The 15667-nt window shown below is 44.6% G+C and overlaps 1 protein-coding gene across 1 annotated transcript; it reads left to right on the forward strand.

Annotated features, from left to right (window-relative positions):
- The first annotated feature begins 9876 nt into the window (after nt 1-9876).
- Nucleotides 9877-15660, forward strand: GTF2H4 (general transcription factor IIH subunit 4). The gene is made up of 14 exons (XM_049888015.1): nt 9877-10053; nt 10643-10785; nt 11229-11333; nt 11682-11813; nt 12075-12171; nt 12266-12354; nt 12565-12676; nt 12839-12907; nt 13118-13201; nt 13409-13541; nt 13742-13872; nt 14535-14582; nt 14744-14822; nt 15292-15660. The coding sequence occupies exons 2-14, from the start codon at nt 10646-10648 to the stop codon at nt 15462-15464; spliced, it is 1392 nt and encodes a 463-aa protein (XP_049743972.1). The 5' UTR covers nt 9877-10053; nt 10643-10645; the 3' UTR covers nt 15465-15660.
- Nucleotides 15661-15667: the final 7 nt, after the last annotated feature.

Genomic DNA, 15667 nt, shown 5'->3' on the forward strand with positions numbered 1-15667 from the left:
TGGATATCAAGTTATGCCAGCACCATTTGTTAAAAAGACTGTCTTTTCCCCATTTAACTGTTTTGGGGCCTTCGTCAAATATCAGCTGCTCATATGTGGATGGATTTATGTCTGGATTCTCAATTCTGTACCATTGATGTATGTATCTGTTGTACCAGTACCAGGCTGTTTTGACTACTGTGGCGGTATAATAGGTTCTAAAATCAGGTAAAGTAAGGCCTCCCACTTTGTTCTTCTTTTTCAGTAATGCCTTATTTATCCGGGGCCTCTTTCCCTTCCATATGAAATTGGTGATTTGTTTCTCCATCTCATTAAAGAATGTTGTTGGGATTTGGATTGGAATTGCATTAAATGTATAGATCGCTTTTGGTAGATTAAGACATTTTTATAATGTTAAGTCTTCCTATCCATGAGCAAGGTATGTTTTTCCATGTATGTCTCTTTTGGTTTCTTGCAGAAGTGAACTGTAATTTTCTAAGTCTTTTACATCTCTGGTATGATTTATTCCTAAGTACTTTATCTTCTTGGGGGCTACTGTAAATGGCATTGATTTGGTGATTTCCTCTTTAATGTTCTTTTTGTTGGTGTAGAGGAATCCAACTGATGTTTGTATGTTTACCTTGTATCCCAATACTCTGCTGAACTATTAGTTTCAGTAGTTTTCTGGAGGATTCCTTAGGGTTTTCTGTGTATAAGATCATGTCATCTGCAAACAGAGATACTTTTACTTCTTCCTTGCCAATCTGGATGCCCTTTATTTCTTTATCTAGCCTAATTGCTCTGGCTAGGACTTCCAGCACAATGTTGAATAAGAGTGGTGATAAAGGGCATCCTTGTCTGGTTCCTGATCTCAGTGGGAATGCTTTCAGGCTTTCTCCATTTAGGGCAATGTTGGCTGTTGGCTTTGTATAAATGCCCTTTTTTATGTTGAGGAATTTTCCTTCTATTCCTATTTCGCTGAGAGTTTTTATCATGAACGTGTGCTGAACTTTGTTAAATGCCTTTTCTGCATCAATTGATAAAATCATGTGATTCTTGTCTTTTGTTTTATTTATGTGGTGGATTACATTAATTGTTTTTCTAATGTCGAACCATCCCTGCATACCAGGTATGAGTTCCACTTGGCCATGGTGAATTATTTTTTTGATATGTTGTTGAATTCTATTGGCTAGAATTTTGTTGAGGATTTTTGCATCTACATTCATGAAGGATACAGGTCTATAATTTTCTTTTCTTATGGTGTCTTTACCTGGTTTTGGTATCAGGGATATGGTGGCTTCACAGAATGAGTTTGGTAGTATTCTGTCCTTTCCTATGCTCTGAAATACCCTTAGTAGTAGTGGTGTTAACTTTTCTCTGAAAGTTTGGTAGAACTCTGCAGTGAAGCCACCCGGACCAGGACTTTTTTTTTTGTTGGGAGTTTTTTGATTACCTTTTCAATCCCTTCTTTCGTTATGAGTCTATTTAGTTGTTCTACCTCTGTTTGTGTTAGTTTAGGTAGGTAGTGTGTTTCTAGGAATTCGTCCATTTCTTCTAGGTTTTCAAATTTATTAGAGTACAATTTTTCATAGTAATCTGATATGATTCTTTTAATTTCAGTTAGGTCTGTTATAATATTGCCCATCTTATTTCTTATTCGGGTTATTTGCTTCCTCTCCTGTTTTTCTTTTGTCAGTTTGGCCAGTGGTTTATCAATTTTGTTGAGTTTTTCAAAAAAACAGCTTTTGGTCTTAATTCTTTCAGTTGTTTTTCCGTTTTCTATAAAAAAATTTTTTTTTTTAAATTTCATTTAGTTCAGTTCTAATTTTTATTACTTGATTTCTTCTGGTGCCTGTGGGTTCTTTTTGTTGCTCTCTTTCTATTTGTTCAAGTTGTAGGGCTAATTCTTTGATTTTGGCCCTTTCTTCTTTTTGGATGTGTGCATTTATTGATATAAATTGGCCTCTGAGAAACTACTGAAACTAATAGAAGAGTTTGGCAGAGTCTCAGGTTATAAGATAAACATACAAAAATCACTTGGATTCCTCTACATCAACAAAAAGAACATCGAAGAGGAAATAACCAAATCAATACCATTCACAGTAGCCCCCAAGAAGATAAAATACTTAGGAATAAATCTTACCAAGGATGTAAAAGACCTATACAAAGAAAACTACAAAGCTCTACTACAAGAAATTAAAAAGGACATACTTAAGTGGAAAAACATACCTTGCTCATGGATAGGAAGACTTAACATGGTAAAAATGTCTATTCTACCAAAAGCCATCTATACATGCAATGCACTTCCGATCCAAATTCCAATGTCGTTTTTTAAGGTGATAGAGAAACAAATCACCAACTTCATATGGAAGGGAAAGAAGCCTCAGATAAGCAAAGCATTACTGAAAAAGAAGAAGAAAGTGGGAGGCCTCACTCTACCTGATTTCAGAACCTATTATACAGCCACAGTAGTCAAAACAGCCTGGTACTGGTACAACAACAGGCACATAGACCAATGGAACAGAATTGAGAACCCAGATATAAATCCATCCACATATGAGCAGCTGATATTTGACAAAGGCCCAGTGTCAGTTAATTGGGGAAAAGATAGTCTTTTTAACAAATGGTGCTGGCATAACTGGATATCCATTTGCAAAAAAATGAAACAGGACCCATACCTCACACCATGCACACAAACTAACTCCAAGTGGATCAAAGACCTAAACATAAAGACTAAAACGATAAAGATCATGGAAGAAAAAATAGGGACAACCTTAGGAGCCCTTATACAAGGCATAAACAGAATACAAAACATTACCAAAAATGATGAAGAGAAACCAGATAACTGGGAGCTCCTAAAAATCAAACACCTATGCTCATCTCAAGACTTCTCCAAAAGAGTAAAAAGACCACCTACAGACTGGGAAAGAATTTTCAGCTATGACATCTCTGACCAGCGCCTGATCTCTAAAATCTACATGATTCTGTCAAAACTCAACCACAAAAAGACAAACAACCCAATCAAGAAGTGGGCAAAGGATATGAACACACACTTCACTAACGAAGATATTCAGGCAGCTAACAGATACATGAGAAAATGCTCTCGATCATTAGCCATTAGAGAAATGCAAATTAAAACTACGATGAGATTCCATCTCACTCCAACAAGGCTGGCATTAATCCAAAAAACACAAAATAAGAAATGTTGGAGAGGCTGCGGAGAGATTGGAACTCTCATACACTGCTGGTGGGAATGTAAAATTGTACAACCACTTTGGAAATCTATCTGGCGTTATCTTAAACAGTTAGAAATAGAACTACCATACAACCCAGAAATCCCACTCCTCGGAATATACCCTAGAGAAATAAGAGCCTTCACACAAACAGATATATGCACACCCATGTTTATTGCAGCTCTGTTTACAATAGCAAAAACCTGGAAGCAACCAAGGTGTCCATCAACGAATGAATGGGTAAATAAATTGTGGTATATTCAGACAATGGAATACTATGCATCGATAAAGAACAGTGACGAATCTGTGAAACATTTCATAACATGGAGGAACCTGGAAGGCATTATGCTGAGCGAAATTAGTCAGAGGCAAAAGGACAAATATTGTATAAGACCACTATTATAAGATCTTGAGAAATAGTATAAACTGAGAAGAACACATACTTTTGTGGTTACGAGGGGGGAGGGAGGGAGGGTGGGAGAGGGCTTTTTACTGATTAATTAGTAGCTAAGAACTGCTTTAGGTGAAGGGAAGGACAATACTCAATACATGGAAGGTCAGTTCAACTGGACTGGACCAAAAGCAAAGAAGTTTCCGGGATAAACTGAATGCTTCAAAGGTCAGCAGAGCAATGGCGGGGGTTTGGGGACTATGTTTTAAGGGGACTTCTAAGTCAATTGGCAAAATAATTCTAGGATGAAAACATTCTGCATCCCACTTTGAAATGTGGTATCTGGGGTCTTAAATGCTAACAAGCGGCCAACTAAGATGCATCAATTGGTCTCAACCCACCTGGAGCAAAGGAGAATGAAGAACACAAAGGTCACACGATAACTAAGAGCCCAAGAGACAGAAAGGGCCACATGAACCAGAGACCCACATCATCCTGAGACCAGAAGAACTAGTTGGTGCCCGGTCACAATCGATGACTGCCCTGACAGGGAGCACAACAGAGAACCCCTGAGGGAGCAGGAGATCAGTGGGATGCAGACCCCAAATTCTCATAAAAAGACCATACTTAATGGTCTGACTGAGACTAGAGGAATCCCGGCGGTCATGGCCCCCAAACCTTCTGTTGGCACAGGACAGGAACCATTCCCGAAGACAACTCATCAGACACGGAAGGGACTGGACAGTGGGTAGGAGAGAGATGCAGATGAAGAGTGAGCTAATTATATCAGGTGGACACTTGAGACTGTGTTGGCATCTCCTGTCTGGAGGGGGGATGGGAGCTGGCAAAATTGTCATGAAAGGAGAGACTGGAAGGGCTGACTCATTAGGGGGAGAGCAAGTGGGTGTACGGAGTAAGGTGTACATAAACTTATATGTGACAGTCTGACTTGATTTGTAAACGTTCACTTGAAGCTCAATAAAAGTTAATAAAAAAAAAAACTAAAAAAAAAATGGCCTCTGAGCACCGTTTTTGCTGTGTCCCAAAGGTTCTGATAGGAAGTGTTTTCATTCTCATCGTATTCTATGAATTTCTTTATTTCATCCTTAACGTCTTCTATAATCCAGGTTTTTTTTGAGCAGGGTATTGTTCAGTTTCCAAGTGTTTGATTTCTTTTCCCTGCTTTTTCTGTTATTGATTTCCACTTTTATGGCCTTATGGTAAGAGAAGATGCTTTGTAATATTTCAATGTTTTAGATTCTGCTAAGGCTTGCTTTATGACCTAATATGTGGTCTATTCTAGAGAATGTTCCATATGCACTAGAAGAGAAAGTACACTTGGCTGCTGTTGGGTGAAGTGTTCTGTATATGTCTATGAGGTTAAGTTGGTTCATTGTGGCATTTAGATCTTCCGTGTCTTTACAGAGCTTCTTTCTGGATGTCCTGTCCTTCACTGAAAGTGGTGTATTGAAGTCTCCTACTATTATTGTGGAGCTGTCTCACTTTTCAATGCTGATAGTTTATGTATCTTGCAGCCCTGTCATTGGGTGCATAAATATTTAATGTGGTTATATCTTCTTGGTGTATTGTCCCTTTAATCATTATATAGTGCCCTTCCTTATCCTTTCTGATGGATTTAACCTTAAAGTCTATTTTGTCAGAAATTAATATTGCCACTCCTGCTCTTTTTGGATTGTTGTTTGCTTGATATATTTTTTCCATCCTTTGAGTTTTAGTTTGTTTGTTTCTCTAAGTCTAAGGTGTGTCTCTTGTAGGCAGCATATAGACGGATCTTGTTTTTTAATCCATTCTGCCACTCTCTGTCTCTTTATTTGTGCATTTAGTCCATTTACGTTCAGGGTAATTATGGATAGGCATGAATTTAGTGCTATCATTTGGATGTCTTTTTTGTGTGTTGTTGACAGTTTCTTTTTCCCACTTAATTTTATGTGCTGAGTAGATTATATATTGTCCTTTCCTCATATTTGTTTTTGTTGATTTTGTTATTGCTGAGTCTCTATTTTTTCTTGTATTTTATTTTGATGAGTAGGATTGTTTGTCTCCTTTGTGGTAACCTTATTATCTACCCCTGTTTTTCTAAATTTAAACCTAACTTTTATTTCTTTGTATCGCCGTATGTTCCTCTCCATATGGAAGGTGTATGATTACATTTCTTAGTCCCTCTTTTTCTAATGTTGTTTTCTTTTATACAATAACATTGCTCTTACCCTGTTTTGAGCTTTTTTTAAAAAATAATCTTGCTTTGTTTTTTGGATTTCCCTGTCTGGGTTGAATTCTGGTTGCTCTGGCCAGTGTTCTAGTCTTGGGTTGATACCTGATATTATTGATTTTCTAACCAAAGAACTCCCTTTAGTATTCCTTGTAGTTTTGGTTTGGTTTTTACGAATTCCCTAAACTTGTGTTTATCTGGAAATGTCTTAATTTCACCTTCATATTTAAGAGACAGTTTTGCTGGATATATGATTCTTGGCAGGCAATTTTTTTCCTTCAGTTTTTAAAATATGTCATCCCATTGCCTTCTTGCCTGCATGGTTTCTGCTGAGTAGTCCGAGCTTATTCTTACTGACTCTCCTTTGTAGGTGACTTTTCTTTTATCCCTCGCTGCTCTTATAATTCTCTCTTTATCTTTGATTTTGGCAAGTTTGATTATAATCTGTTTTGGTGACTTTCTTTTAAGATCTACCTTATGTGGAGTTCGATGAGCATCTTGGATAGGTATCTTCTCATCTTTCACGATATCAGGGAAGTTTTCTGCCAACAAATCTTCAATAATTCTTCCTGTATTTTCTGTTATCATCCCCTGTTTTGGTACTCCAATCACTCGTAGGTTATTTCTCTTGATAGAGTCCCACATGATTCTTAAGGTTTCTTCATTTTTTTTAATTCTTTTATCTGATTTTTCTTCAAATATATTAGTGGCGAGTGATTCATCTTTGAGTTCAGAAATTCTAGCTTCTATTTGCTCATTTCTGCTCCTCTGACTTTTTATTGAGTTGTCTATTTCTGTAATTTTATTGATAATCTTCTGAATTTCTGATTGCTGCCTGTCTATGGATTTTTCCAGCTCATTAAACTTTTCATTATGTTCCTGAATAATCTTTCTAACTTCTTCAATTGCTTTATCTGTGTGTTCCTGGGCTTGTTCTGCGTGTTGTCACATTTCCTTCCTCATGTCTTGAAGGGTCCTGTATATTAAACTTTTGTATTCTGTCTCTGGTAATTCCAGGAATGCACTTTCATCTAGAAGATCCCCGGATTCTTTGTTTTGAGAGCCTGTTGAGGTGATCATCATCTGTTTCTTTATGTGACTTGATATTGACTGTGGCCTCTGAGCCATCTATAAGTTATTGTATTATTTTATGCCTGTTTAATGTGTTGTAGCTTCTTGCTTTGTTTTGTTTTGGTATAACCCTATGGGTTGCTTGAGTGAGCTAGCTTGATTATTTTCACCTTTTGAGCTCTGACATCTGGTCCCCAGATGGCTAGAGCTGTTATCAGGTATATCAGTCTAGGAGTCCATTCAGTTTTGTTGTATGAATTCAGCTCAGGTTTCCGGGTAGCTGATCATCAAGTATGTGTTACAGGCTCTGTACTACAGACTTAGAGGGGCAGGGGTGATTGGCATATATATCGGTATCTGATTGCAGCAGGGGGTCACGCTCTGAACAAGGTAGGTGGCTGAGAACCGACTCCCGAGTGTCTCTGAGGAAAGCATGTCCCTGTTCCCTAGAGTGTGCAGGTGGGTGGGTTCTGCAGACGGACCATGGGCACCCAAAGTTTTTGATTGTAAGGTCTGGGAGGTACCAGTTATCTTTGGACCCCTGTCGCGGGTGGCTGGGTGACCTGAGTGACCTGAGTGGAGCTACCAGTCCTTAGGTCCCTGATATGGGTAGGTGGGGACCTTGTTTAATAGGCAAAGCAATGTCAAACATCAAACACCCACCTCTTAAACGCACAGCTGAAATGGTCAGAGTCTGCCAACAAGGGCCTATTCTCCCGAAATAGTCCCACACACGTCCATGCAGAAGGGAAAGGTGCTCAAAGTCCACGGATGGTTTATGCCTGGAGAGGAGCTGCTTCTGTCCTGAGGTCCCCGGGTTAGTGGAACTAGCAAATTATCTTTTCTCCCAAATGCAAATTTTTTCCTTCCCCAAGGCTGGGAGGATGGCTCTAGGTGCTGAACAGTGCCTATCTCAGGCCCAGGGAGTTCAGCCTCTGAAGCTGGCTTGGGGGTGGGGGGGCATGGTAAAATATACCCAAGTACTTAGCTTTTGCCAAGAGCACTGTTCTCCTCAGGTTCCGGAGGTGTGAGTGGGCTGTAAGGCTGGCTGCTTCTTCCTGAGGAAACGGTGGCCAAATGCTACTACCAGCCCGCCGCCGCTGCCGCTCCAGGAATGGTGCCTGAGGGCTCCCGGCGATTCAGGTTCGATAACCACTCTCCACTTCTGAATGGTCTCTTCCTCCCCCTGCCCCTCAGTTCGTTTTCTAAGCTTGCCTTTAAAGCTCAGGGCTCCCAGCTTGTCACAAACATACTGGTTTCACTTGTTTTTTCAGGTCTTTGTTGTAAAGAGGGCTCCCCAGAAGTGTCTGTCTATTCCGCCATTTTGGCTCTGCCTCTCGAGTTTTTTTTTGACTCATAGAGACCCCACCGGGCAGAGGAGAACTGACCCACAGAGTTTCCAAGAGGCAGCTGGTGAATTCAAACTGCTGACCTTTTGGTCAGCAGCTGAGCTCTTAACCACTGCGCCCCCAGAGCTCTGAAACTATTGACAGATACTGCCAAATTGCCCTTAAAAAGGCGTATGTCAACCTTTGACAAAAGTGTGTAAGTGAAAAAAATTTGTATGAGTATGCTCGTATATCCTTGTGAACACTGAGTTTGTCAAACCTTGTTTTGTTTTGTTTTTTATTGTTGAGCTAATCTTGTACTTTATGGTTTACTTTGATATTTGGTTTCAATTTACTTTTCCATAATTACTACTGAAATTTAGTTTTTTCATCTGTTTACAAGGCACTTGTATTTTTTCTGTTTATTGTCTGTTCATCTCTTGTGCTTTTCTTTTGTTTTTATTGCTTTGTAAGAGCTTTTTGTATTTTGTCTATTTTATCAAACATTTCTTCCCAGACCGTAATCTGTCTTTTAACTCTAACTTTTGCCATAAAAGAGTTTTGTCAGCTTTGTATCATGTTTTGAGGATTTTAAACGCTGACTGCTAAAGAAACAGACAGGGAATACAAAGCCTAAGAAAGTCTTACCATTTTGGGTCCAGTATCCTTTGCTGCCTCACAAATGTGCTTCAAATTCCAGCTTTTGCACTGTCTAGCTGTCTGATTGTGGGCAAATCTCTCAACCTTGCTGGGCTTCAGTTTTCGTTTGTAAAGATGGAATAATAAAACCTGCCTTATAGGAACTTGGGGGGAAGTGTACTTCTAGTCTGAGGACGTCCCCTCCCCTTTCCCTGCAGTAGATTTGTAAGCCAAATCAGAGCAACTTTTTTTTTTTAATTGTATTTATAACGACCTTCTAACTAAACGAGAGGTGACTGCGTGGTGGAGGTGGAAATTAAGATTTATTGAGTACTTACGTGCCAAGTAAGGTGCAATAGCCAAAAACCGAATCAATTACATAGCCGTGGAGTCAATTCCAACTCATAGCTACCCTGTAAAACAGAATAGAACTGTCCCCACAGGATTTCCAAGGCTGTAAATATTTACGGACGCAGACTGCCCGATCTTTCTACTGCGGAGCAGCTGGTGGGTTCCAACCGCTGACCCTTCGGTTAGCAGCCGAGCGCTTAACCACTGCGCAACAAGGCTCATTGGACCGTGTCAACTCCAAACTCGCGCAAACTTTCGGGAATGTGCTCTGTCCCAACTTCACGGGGAGTAACTAAGCTCAAGGAACCCAGTTCCCACGTCTCTAAGCCTAAGCGCCTCACACCGCGCCGCCTCAGCACGCCTCTGCCCGGAAGCCCTCCGGGCCCATCTACTCCCGGGACCCGCCTCCCGCCTGCCGCCGAAGCCGGTTAGATGCGATGTTAGCACCGTGGGTCGAGAGCGCCGCGGAACGAAAGAGCCCAGCCGGTATCCCCAGCTCTCTAAATTAAAAACCAGCCTCTCTCCTGCCCGCTTTCTCGCGGTGCGTTTCGGGAGTTGTAGTCAGACGCGCTTCGGCCTGCTTCGGGATGGACAAGAACAAGACTCCAATTCCCAGTATGTCCCGCGGCTGGGGAGTGCAGCGCCTATTCTCCTCCCCACTTTTCCACGCCTTCCTTTCTCTTCTAAATCCTCCGCTCTGAGTTCCTGCCTGTGAAGTCCTTCGTCCCTCTTGCCAGTCTTTTTCTCGCATTTTTTTCACCATTCTTTCTCTTATTCCTGGGAGCCAATGCGAGACACCAGTTCCCATTAAGCGACTGCTCGAGACTCGGGGTGCGCGAGGGGTATCGATCCAGAGTGGTGAGGGGCACCCAGGAGGGCGGGGGTGGCGGAGAAATGAGAGAGAAATTGAGAGGAGAGGAGTGGGAGGAAAGTAGGGGAGAAGTTAGGAGCTAGGACTATGTGGGATCACGGTGAATGGGGGGAAACGGTGGCAGGGAGACGTAATTTATTGCCGTTTCCTAGCACAAGTGGGGCTAAGAAATTGCAGATGGGAAGAACTGACAGATTTGGAGCTCATAGTCTGATCTGACCAGGGAGGATGGAAGGGAGGGAGGGGACTGGGTTCAAACTGGCTTCTTAGCCACTGCTCAGCTAAAAGTGAGACAAGCCATTGAAATACAAAATGATTTTTGCAAACATGGGACAATTAACAGAAGTAGGGTGTGAGGAGGCAGGCAAGTAGGGGAGCTTGGTCAGATTTGGGAGAAACAGGAGGAGATAAGTGAGATGGAAAAGGAAACCACAGAAAAGATGGGTTATCGTGGAGGAGGCTGAATCTGATCTCGAATCAGAATGAGAAAGGTGAGGGGTGGTACTGGCATGGTTGGTGGGAGTGCTCTTCTAACAATGCATCCTTCAGGTGATGGAGAGCACCCCTTCAAGGGGCGGACTGAACCGAGTACACCTACAATGCCGGAACCTGCAGGAATTCTTAGGGGGCTTGAGCCCTGGGGTATTGGACCGATTGTATGGGCATCCTGCCACCTGTCTGGCTGTCTTCAGGTGAGGACCCCCTTGAAGGCAGGGACCATGTGGTGGGGGGAAAATGCAATGAAGGCCTCCAGACTTGAATAAGTTATCATGGGTAGAGGCTTAGCAGCCCTGGAGAACTTGGAGATTACTCATAAGGGTGGTAGGCCAAAATAGATGGAGTTTGTGGGGCAGCAGGACTGGTAAAGGTGTGAGGGCTAAGATGGGACATTTGAGAGGCCCTTGATGGCATAGTGCTTAAAAGCTACAGCTGCTAACCAAAAAGTCGGCAGTTCGAATCCACTAGGTGCTCCTTGGAAACCCTGTGGGGCAGTTCTATTCTGTCCTGTTGGGTTGCTGTGAGTTAGAATTTATTTGACAGCAATGGGTTTTTTTTTTTTTTTTTGGTTTTGATGGCATAGGTGCAGCTATAAGGCAGCTTCTGACATTAACATTTGACATCTACTCCTCTGTAGGGAGCTCCCATCTTTGGCTAAGAACTGGGTGATGCGGATGCTTTTTCTGGAACAGCCTTTACCACAAGCTGCTGTAGCCCTGTGGGTGAAGAAGGAATTCAGCAAGTGAGTCTCTACTGCTTTCTCACCAGATACAAATTTCCCAGCAGGTGTATTTCCCAAACTGCTGTTCCTTCGAACACTCCCGGGAAGTATTAATGGTATTAATGGGTATGCCACAAAGCTTGTAATTAAGTTTGGGAACTCTGCATGCTATATTTCCCTCTCGGAGAGCCACGATATGTACTGAGATGCTCTGATAAGCGTTAGAGTAAAGAAATTTAAGACACTGATTTCACTCTGGAACAGTGTTCTAAGGATCTCTGGTTCAGAAAAGGCAGAAATCAAAGCTTTTATGGGCCTACTTCTTTTTGTTCTCCAGACACCCAAGTCACCTCTTTGCTTCTGTTTCAGGGCTCAGGAGGAAAGTACAGGGCTGCTGAGCGGCCTCCGTATCTGGCACACCCAGCTGCTCCCTGGAGGTCTCCAGGGCCTCATCCTCAACCCCATCTTCCGTCAGAACCTCCGCATTGCCCTTCTGGGTGGGTATGTCACCTCCATCTCTTCCTCACCTAGGACAGGGGAAATGATAAACTTCTTGGGGGCTAACTCCCAAGGGGCCTCCCTGTAACCTTGTGGGTGCACCTTTGGGAGCCCCTTTATAAATAAATCAGTTGGACCAGATGTAGCTGGGTGGGGTAGGAAATGTCCCCCACTCATGTTCCATGGGGATAAGGGGGGAAAGGGGGCGGGGGTAGGTGGGGAGCACAGGGCAGGTTCCTTACTCTTGGCCCATTTTGGCCATAGAGGAAAGGCCTGGTCTGATGACACAAGTCAGCTAGGACCAGACAAGCATGCCCGGGACGTTCCCTCCCTGGACAAGTATGCTGAGGAGCGATGGGAGGTGAGGACTTGGGACTGTGTGTGTCTCTGTTCATGCTGCTACTTACCTGTGGCCCTTAGAGGCATCACTCTCTCTGTTCTTTTCCATTTCTTAGGTAGTCCTGCACTTCATGGTGGGCTCCCCCAGTGCAGCTGTCAGCCAGGACTTGGCACAGCTCCTCAGCCAGGCTGGGCTCATGAAGAGGTACAACAGCTCCTGCTTTGCTGTCTCCTTGGGTCCCTGCTAAACTGGGTGTCTCGGGAGGATCAGGATTGGAGGGGTTGGCTGAAAAAAGGAGAGCTGGGTGGAGTAAGGCCAAAGATACCAAAAACAAACCAAAAAAAGTGAGAGGGCAAGTGGGGATGGTGGCCCTTCTCTGTGTATCTCCACCATCGTCCCTGTCTGTGTCCCTAGTGCTGAACCTGGAGAGCCACCCTGCATTACTTCCGCTGGCTTCCAGTTTCTGCTGCTGGATACCCCTGCCCAGCTCTGGTACTTTATGCTGCAGTATCTGCAGACAGCCCAGGTGAGGCCAGGGGCTGCTTGCCAGCCTGCTCTGCTCTTCCCAAGACAACTCCCAATGAGAGACCCCCACCTATAGGCTCTGTTTCCTGATTTTCTCTTTTCTCCTTCTCCTCCCTTTTCTCCCTCCTATCCTTCCTCTTTTTCTCTGCCCCTTCCTCCCTAGAGCCGGGGCATGGACCTAGTGGAGATTCTCTCCTTCCTCTTCCAGCTTAGCTTCTCTACTCTCGGCAAGGTAAGCAGGGGGCTGGAGCTGGGGGCTTGGGTGGGTGGACTGAGGGGGTAGGTTGATGGGAAGGGGAATTCAGGTTATGGAGCAGTAGAGTAAGGAGGTAAGATTGGACAAAGAATGACCAGAGATGGGAAAGGAGGCATGAGCATATGGGATTGGGGGAGAGAGGAGGGGATGTGTTTTGGACCCCAGGTGGCCACCTCTCTTCTCTAGGATTACTCTGTGGAAGGTATGAGTGATTCTCTGTTGAACTTCCTGCAACATCTTCGTGAGTTTGGACTCGTTTTCCAGAGGAAGGTACAAGCACCCAGATGCATGGATCCTAGGGAAGAGCCAGGGTAGAGGCAGTAGCAGGAAGCAGTTGCCAGGACTGCATGTTTGGTCCCTAGGGGAGAGAAGTTGGGGGCCGAGGTTCTGTGCAGGGGGAGGGACCTGAGTTTTAGGCAGGGAGGTGTCAGGCAGTGACACCTGAGGGCCCTCTGTCCTTCCCTTCTGTCCTTCCAGAGGAAATCTCGGCGTTACTACCCCACACGCCTGGCCATCAATCTCTCATCAGGTGTCTCTGGGGCTGGGGGCACTGCGCATCAGCCTGGCTTCATCATAGTGGAAACTAATTACCGACTATATGCCTACACGGGTGAGGACAGACAGAGGGCTGGGAGGGGAGGGTGGGCGAAGAGGGGGGCAGAGAGCAGGAGGGAGTGCTGGTTTATGTTCAGATCTCCCAGGCACCTGCATGTTTACACAGTTCCCTGACGTTCCTTATCACATTTGTAGGAGGGGCTTGAGAGGGTCCGGGTGTGGGTGTCTTCATCCTCTCTTCTTACCACTGGCCAGAGTCGGAACTGCAGATCGCTCTCATTGCCCTCTTCTCTGAGATGCTTTATCGCTTCCCCAACATGGTGGTGGCGCAGGTGACCCGGGAGAGTGTGCAGCAGGCTATCGCCAGTGGCATCACAGCCCAGCAGGTATCCTCACATGGGAAGATGGGCTGCACTTGGGCCGTGGGGTACAAGGTAGTCACGTTACAGAAGGCTAGTACCAGGCCTGTTACAGTAGGTGGAGTTGGGGGTGTGTTTGTGTTTGAGCACCAGGCACAGGAGAAGTCAGTGCTCTAGGTGTCGGAACAGACAGACCTTTAAAAGGAAAAAACGTGGAAGGAGGGAAAACCCTGGATTTGTGTCTCAGCACCACCACTTCCTAGCTGTGTAAACTGGTCCTGTTTGCTTCACTTCTGTAAGCCTCAGTTTCCTCTTCTGGAAAATGGGAATAATGACATTTTCTACATCACAGCGTTGCTGGGAGGATTCAATGAGAGGTAAAGCATTTAGCCCAGAGCCTACCATTCAGTAAATGCTAAAAAAAAATTAGCTGCTGCGACTTTAAAAAAAAGGAAAGCAAAACCAGGCTCTGGAAAGGGCAAAAGCCCTGGAGAAGGGGTAGCAGACATGACCAGTAGGAGCAGCAATTTGGAACAGCTGGACAGGGATGGTGACAGGCACAAGTGTTGAGGGATGTGGTTATGTGTTTTTAAACAGAGTAAGTTGATACTCCAGTGACATTAGGTGATAGCTCAGATGGCTTTCCTGCTCTCTTACTCTATCCCTGATTTTATTGTCTGTTTTCCTAGATCATCCATTTCTTAAGGACAAGGGCCCACCCAGTGATGCTCAAACAGGTATAAAACTAGGTACCAAGATGCTGGAGGCTAGCACCCCCAGGCACCTGGTGATGAGACGATGGAAATGAGAGGAGCATCCAAGTCCGGGGAATGAATGGGGGGCTAGGGTTGTCTGGACAGTCTCCCTGAATCCTTACAGCCACTCTTCACCCCTGCAGACCCCTGTGCTGCCCCCCACCATCACAGACCAGATTCGGCTGTGGGAGCTGGAAAGGGACAGACTCCGGTTCACTGAGGGTGAGTGGGCTCTGGGGCAGAGTCTTGCTAATTGGCCCTAGGAAGGACAGCTCAGCCTTGATGAGCTGAAAGCTTGTCTGTTTTTGTTTACTGCCGGGACTGGGAGAGACAAGTTGGCAAAACACTTATTTTAGGGTGGACAGGTAGCAGTAAATAAAGTGGGAAAAATCAGTGCAAGTTGGATTTAGCTAGGAGAGGGAAAGTGGAATGGATAATTTCTTTGGTTTTGGTAAACGTTAATGAGGTTTTTTTGTGTTTTTTTTTTTTTTTTTTGGTATTATATTGCCTTCCAGGACATGGCTAGATCACACTAGTGTTAACATGAGCCCCCAAGCAGATTGGTTTTGCAATTTTGTTGGAGGGAGGGCAAGCTCGGATCACTGCCCTGAGGCCCCCTCTCATGGGCTAGTACCCCCAAGCCTGAAGATCTTCTTTCTCTCTCTCCCCCACTGCTGCCCGCGGACCCCAGGTGTCCTGTATAACCAGTTCCTGTCCCAGGTGGACTTTGAGCTGTTGCTGGCCCACGCGCGGGAGCTGGGCGTGCTAGTGTTCGAGAACTCGGCCAAGCGGCTCATGGTGGTCACGCCGGCCGGGCACAGCGACGTCAAGCGCTTCTGGAAGCGACAGAAGCACAGCTCCTGAGTGTGCGGGCACCGGGGCGGGGGCGGGGCCAGTCAGCCGCGTCGAGGCGGCCTCAGAACTCAGGTGTTTTTTTATTTACATGTCGGGATTTTCTTGTTTAATAAAGCTGTGGAAGTGAACCCAATGGCCCGGACGCCTCTCCGCGTACTGCCTAACGCGGCGGCCCGCTCTTCGCTCTGGAAGCCGCCGGGGAGGGGGAAGGA

This window comes from Elephas maximus, chromosome 1 (genome assembly GCF_024166365.1).
Source record: "Elephas maximus indicus isolate mEleMax1 chromosome 1, mEleMax1 primary haplotype, whole genome shotgun sequence".
Taxonomy (NCBI): Eukaryota; Metazoa; Chordata; class Mammalia; order Proboscidea; family Elephantidae; genus Elephas; species Elephas maximus.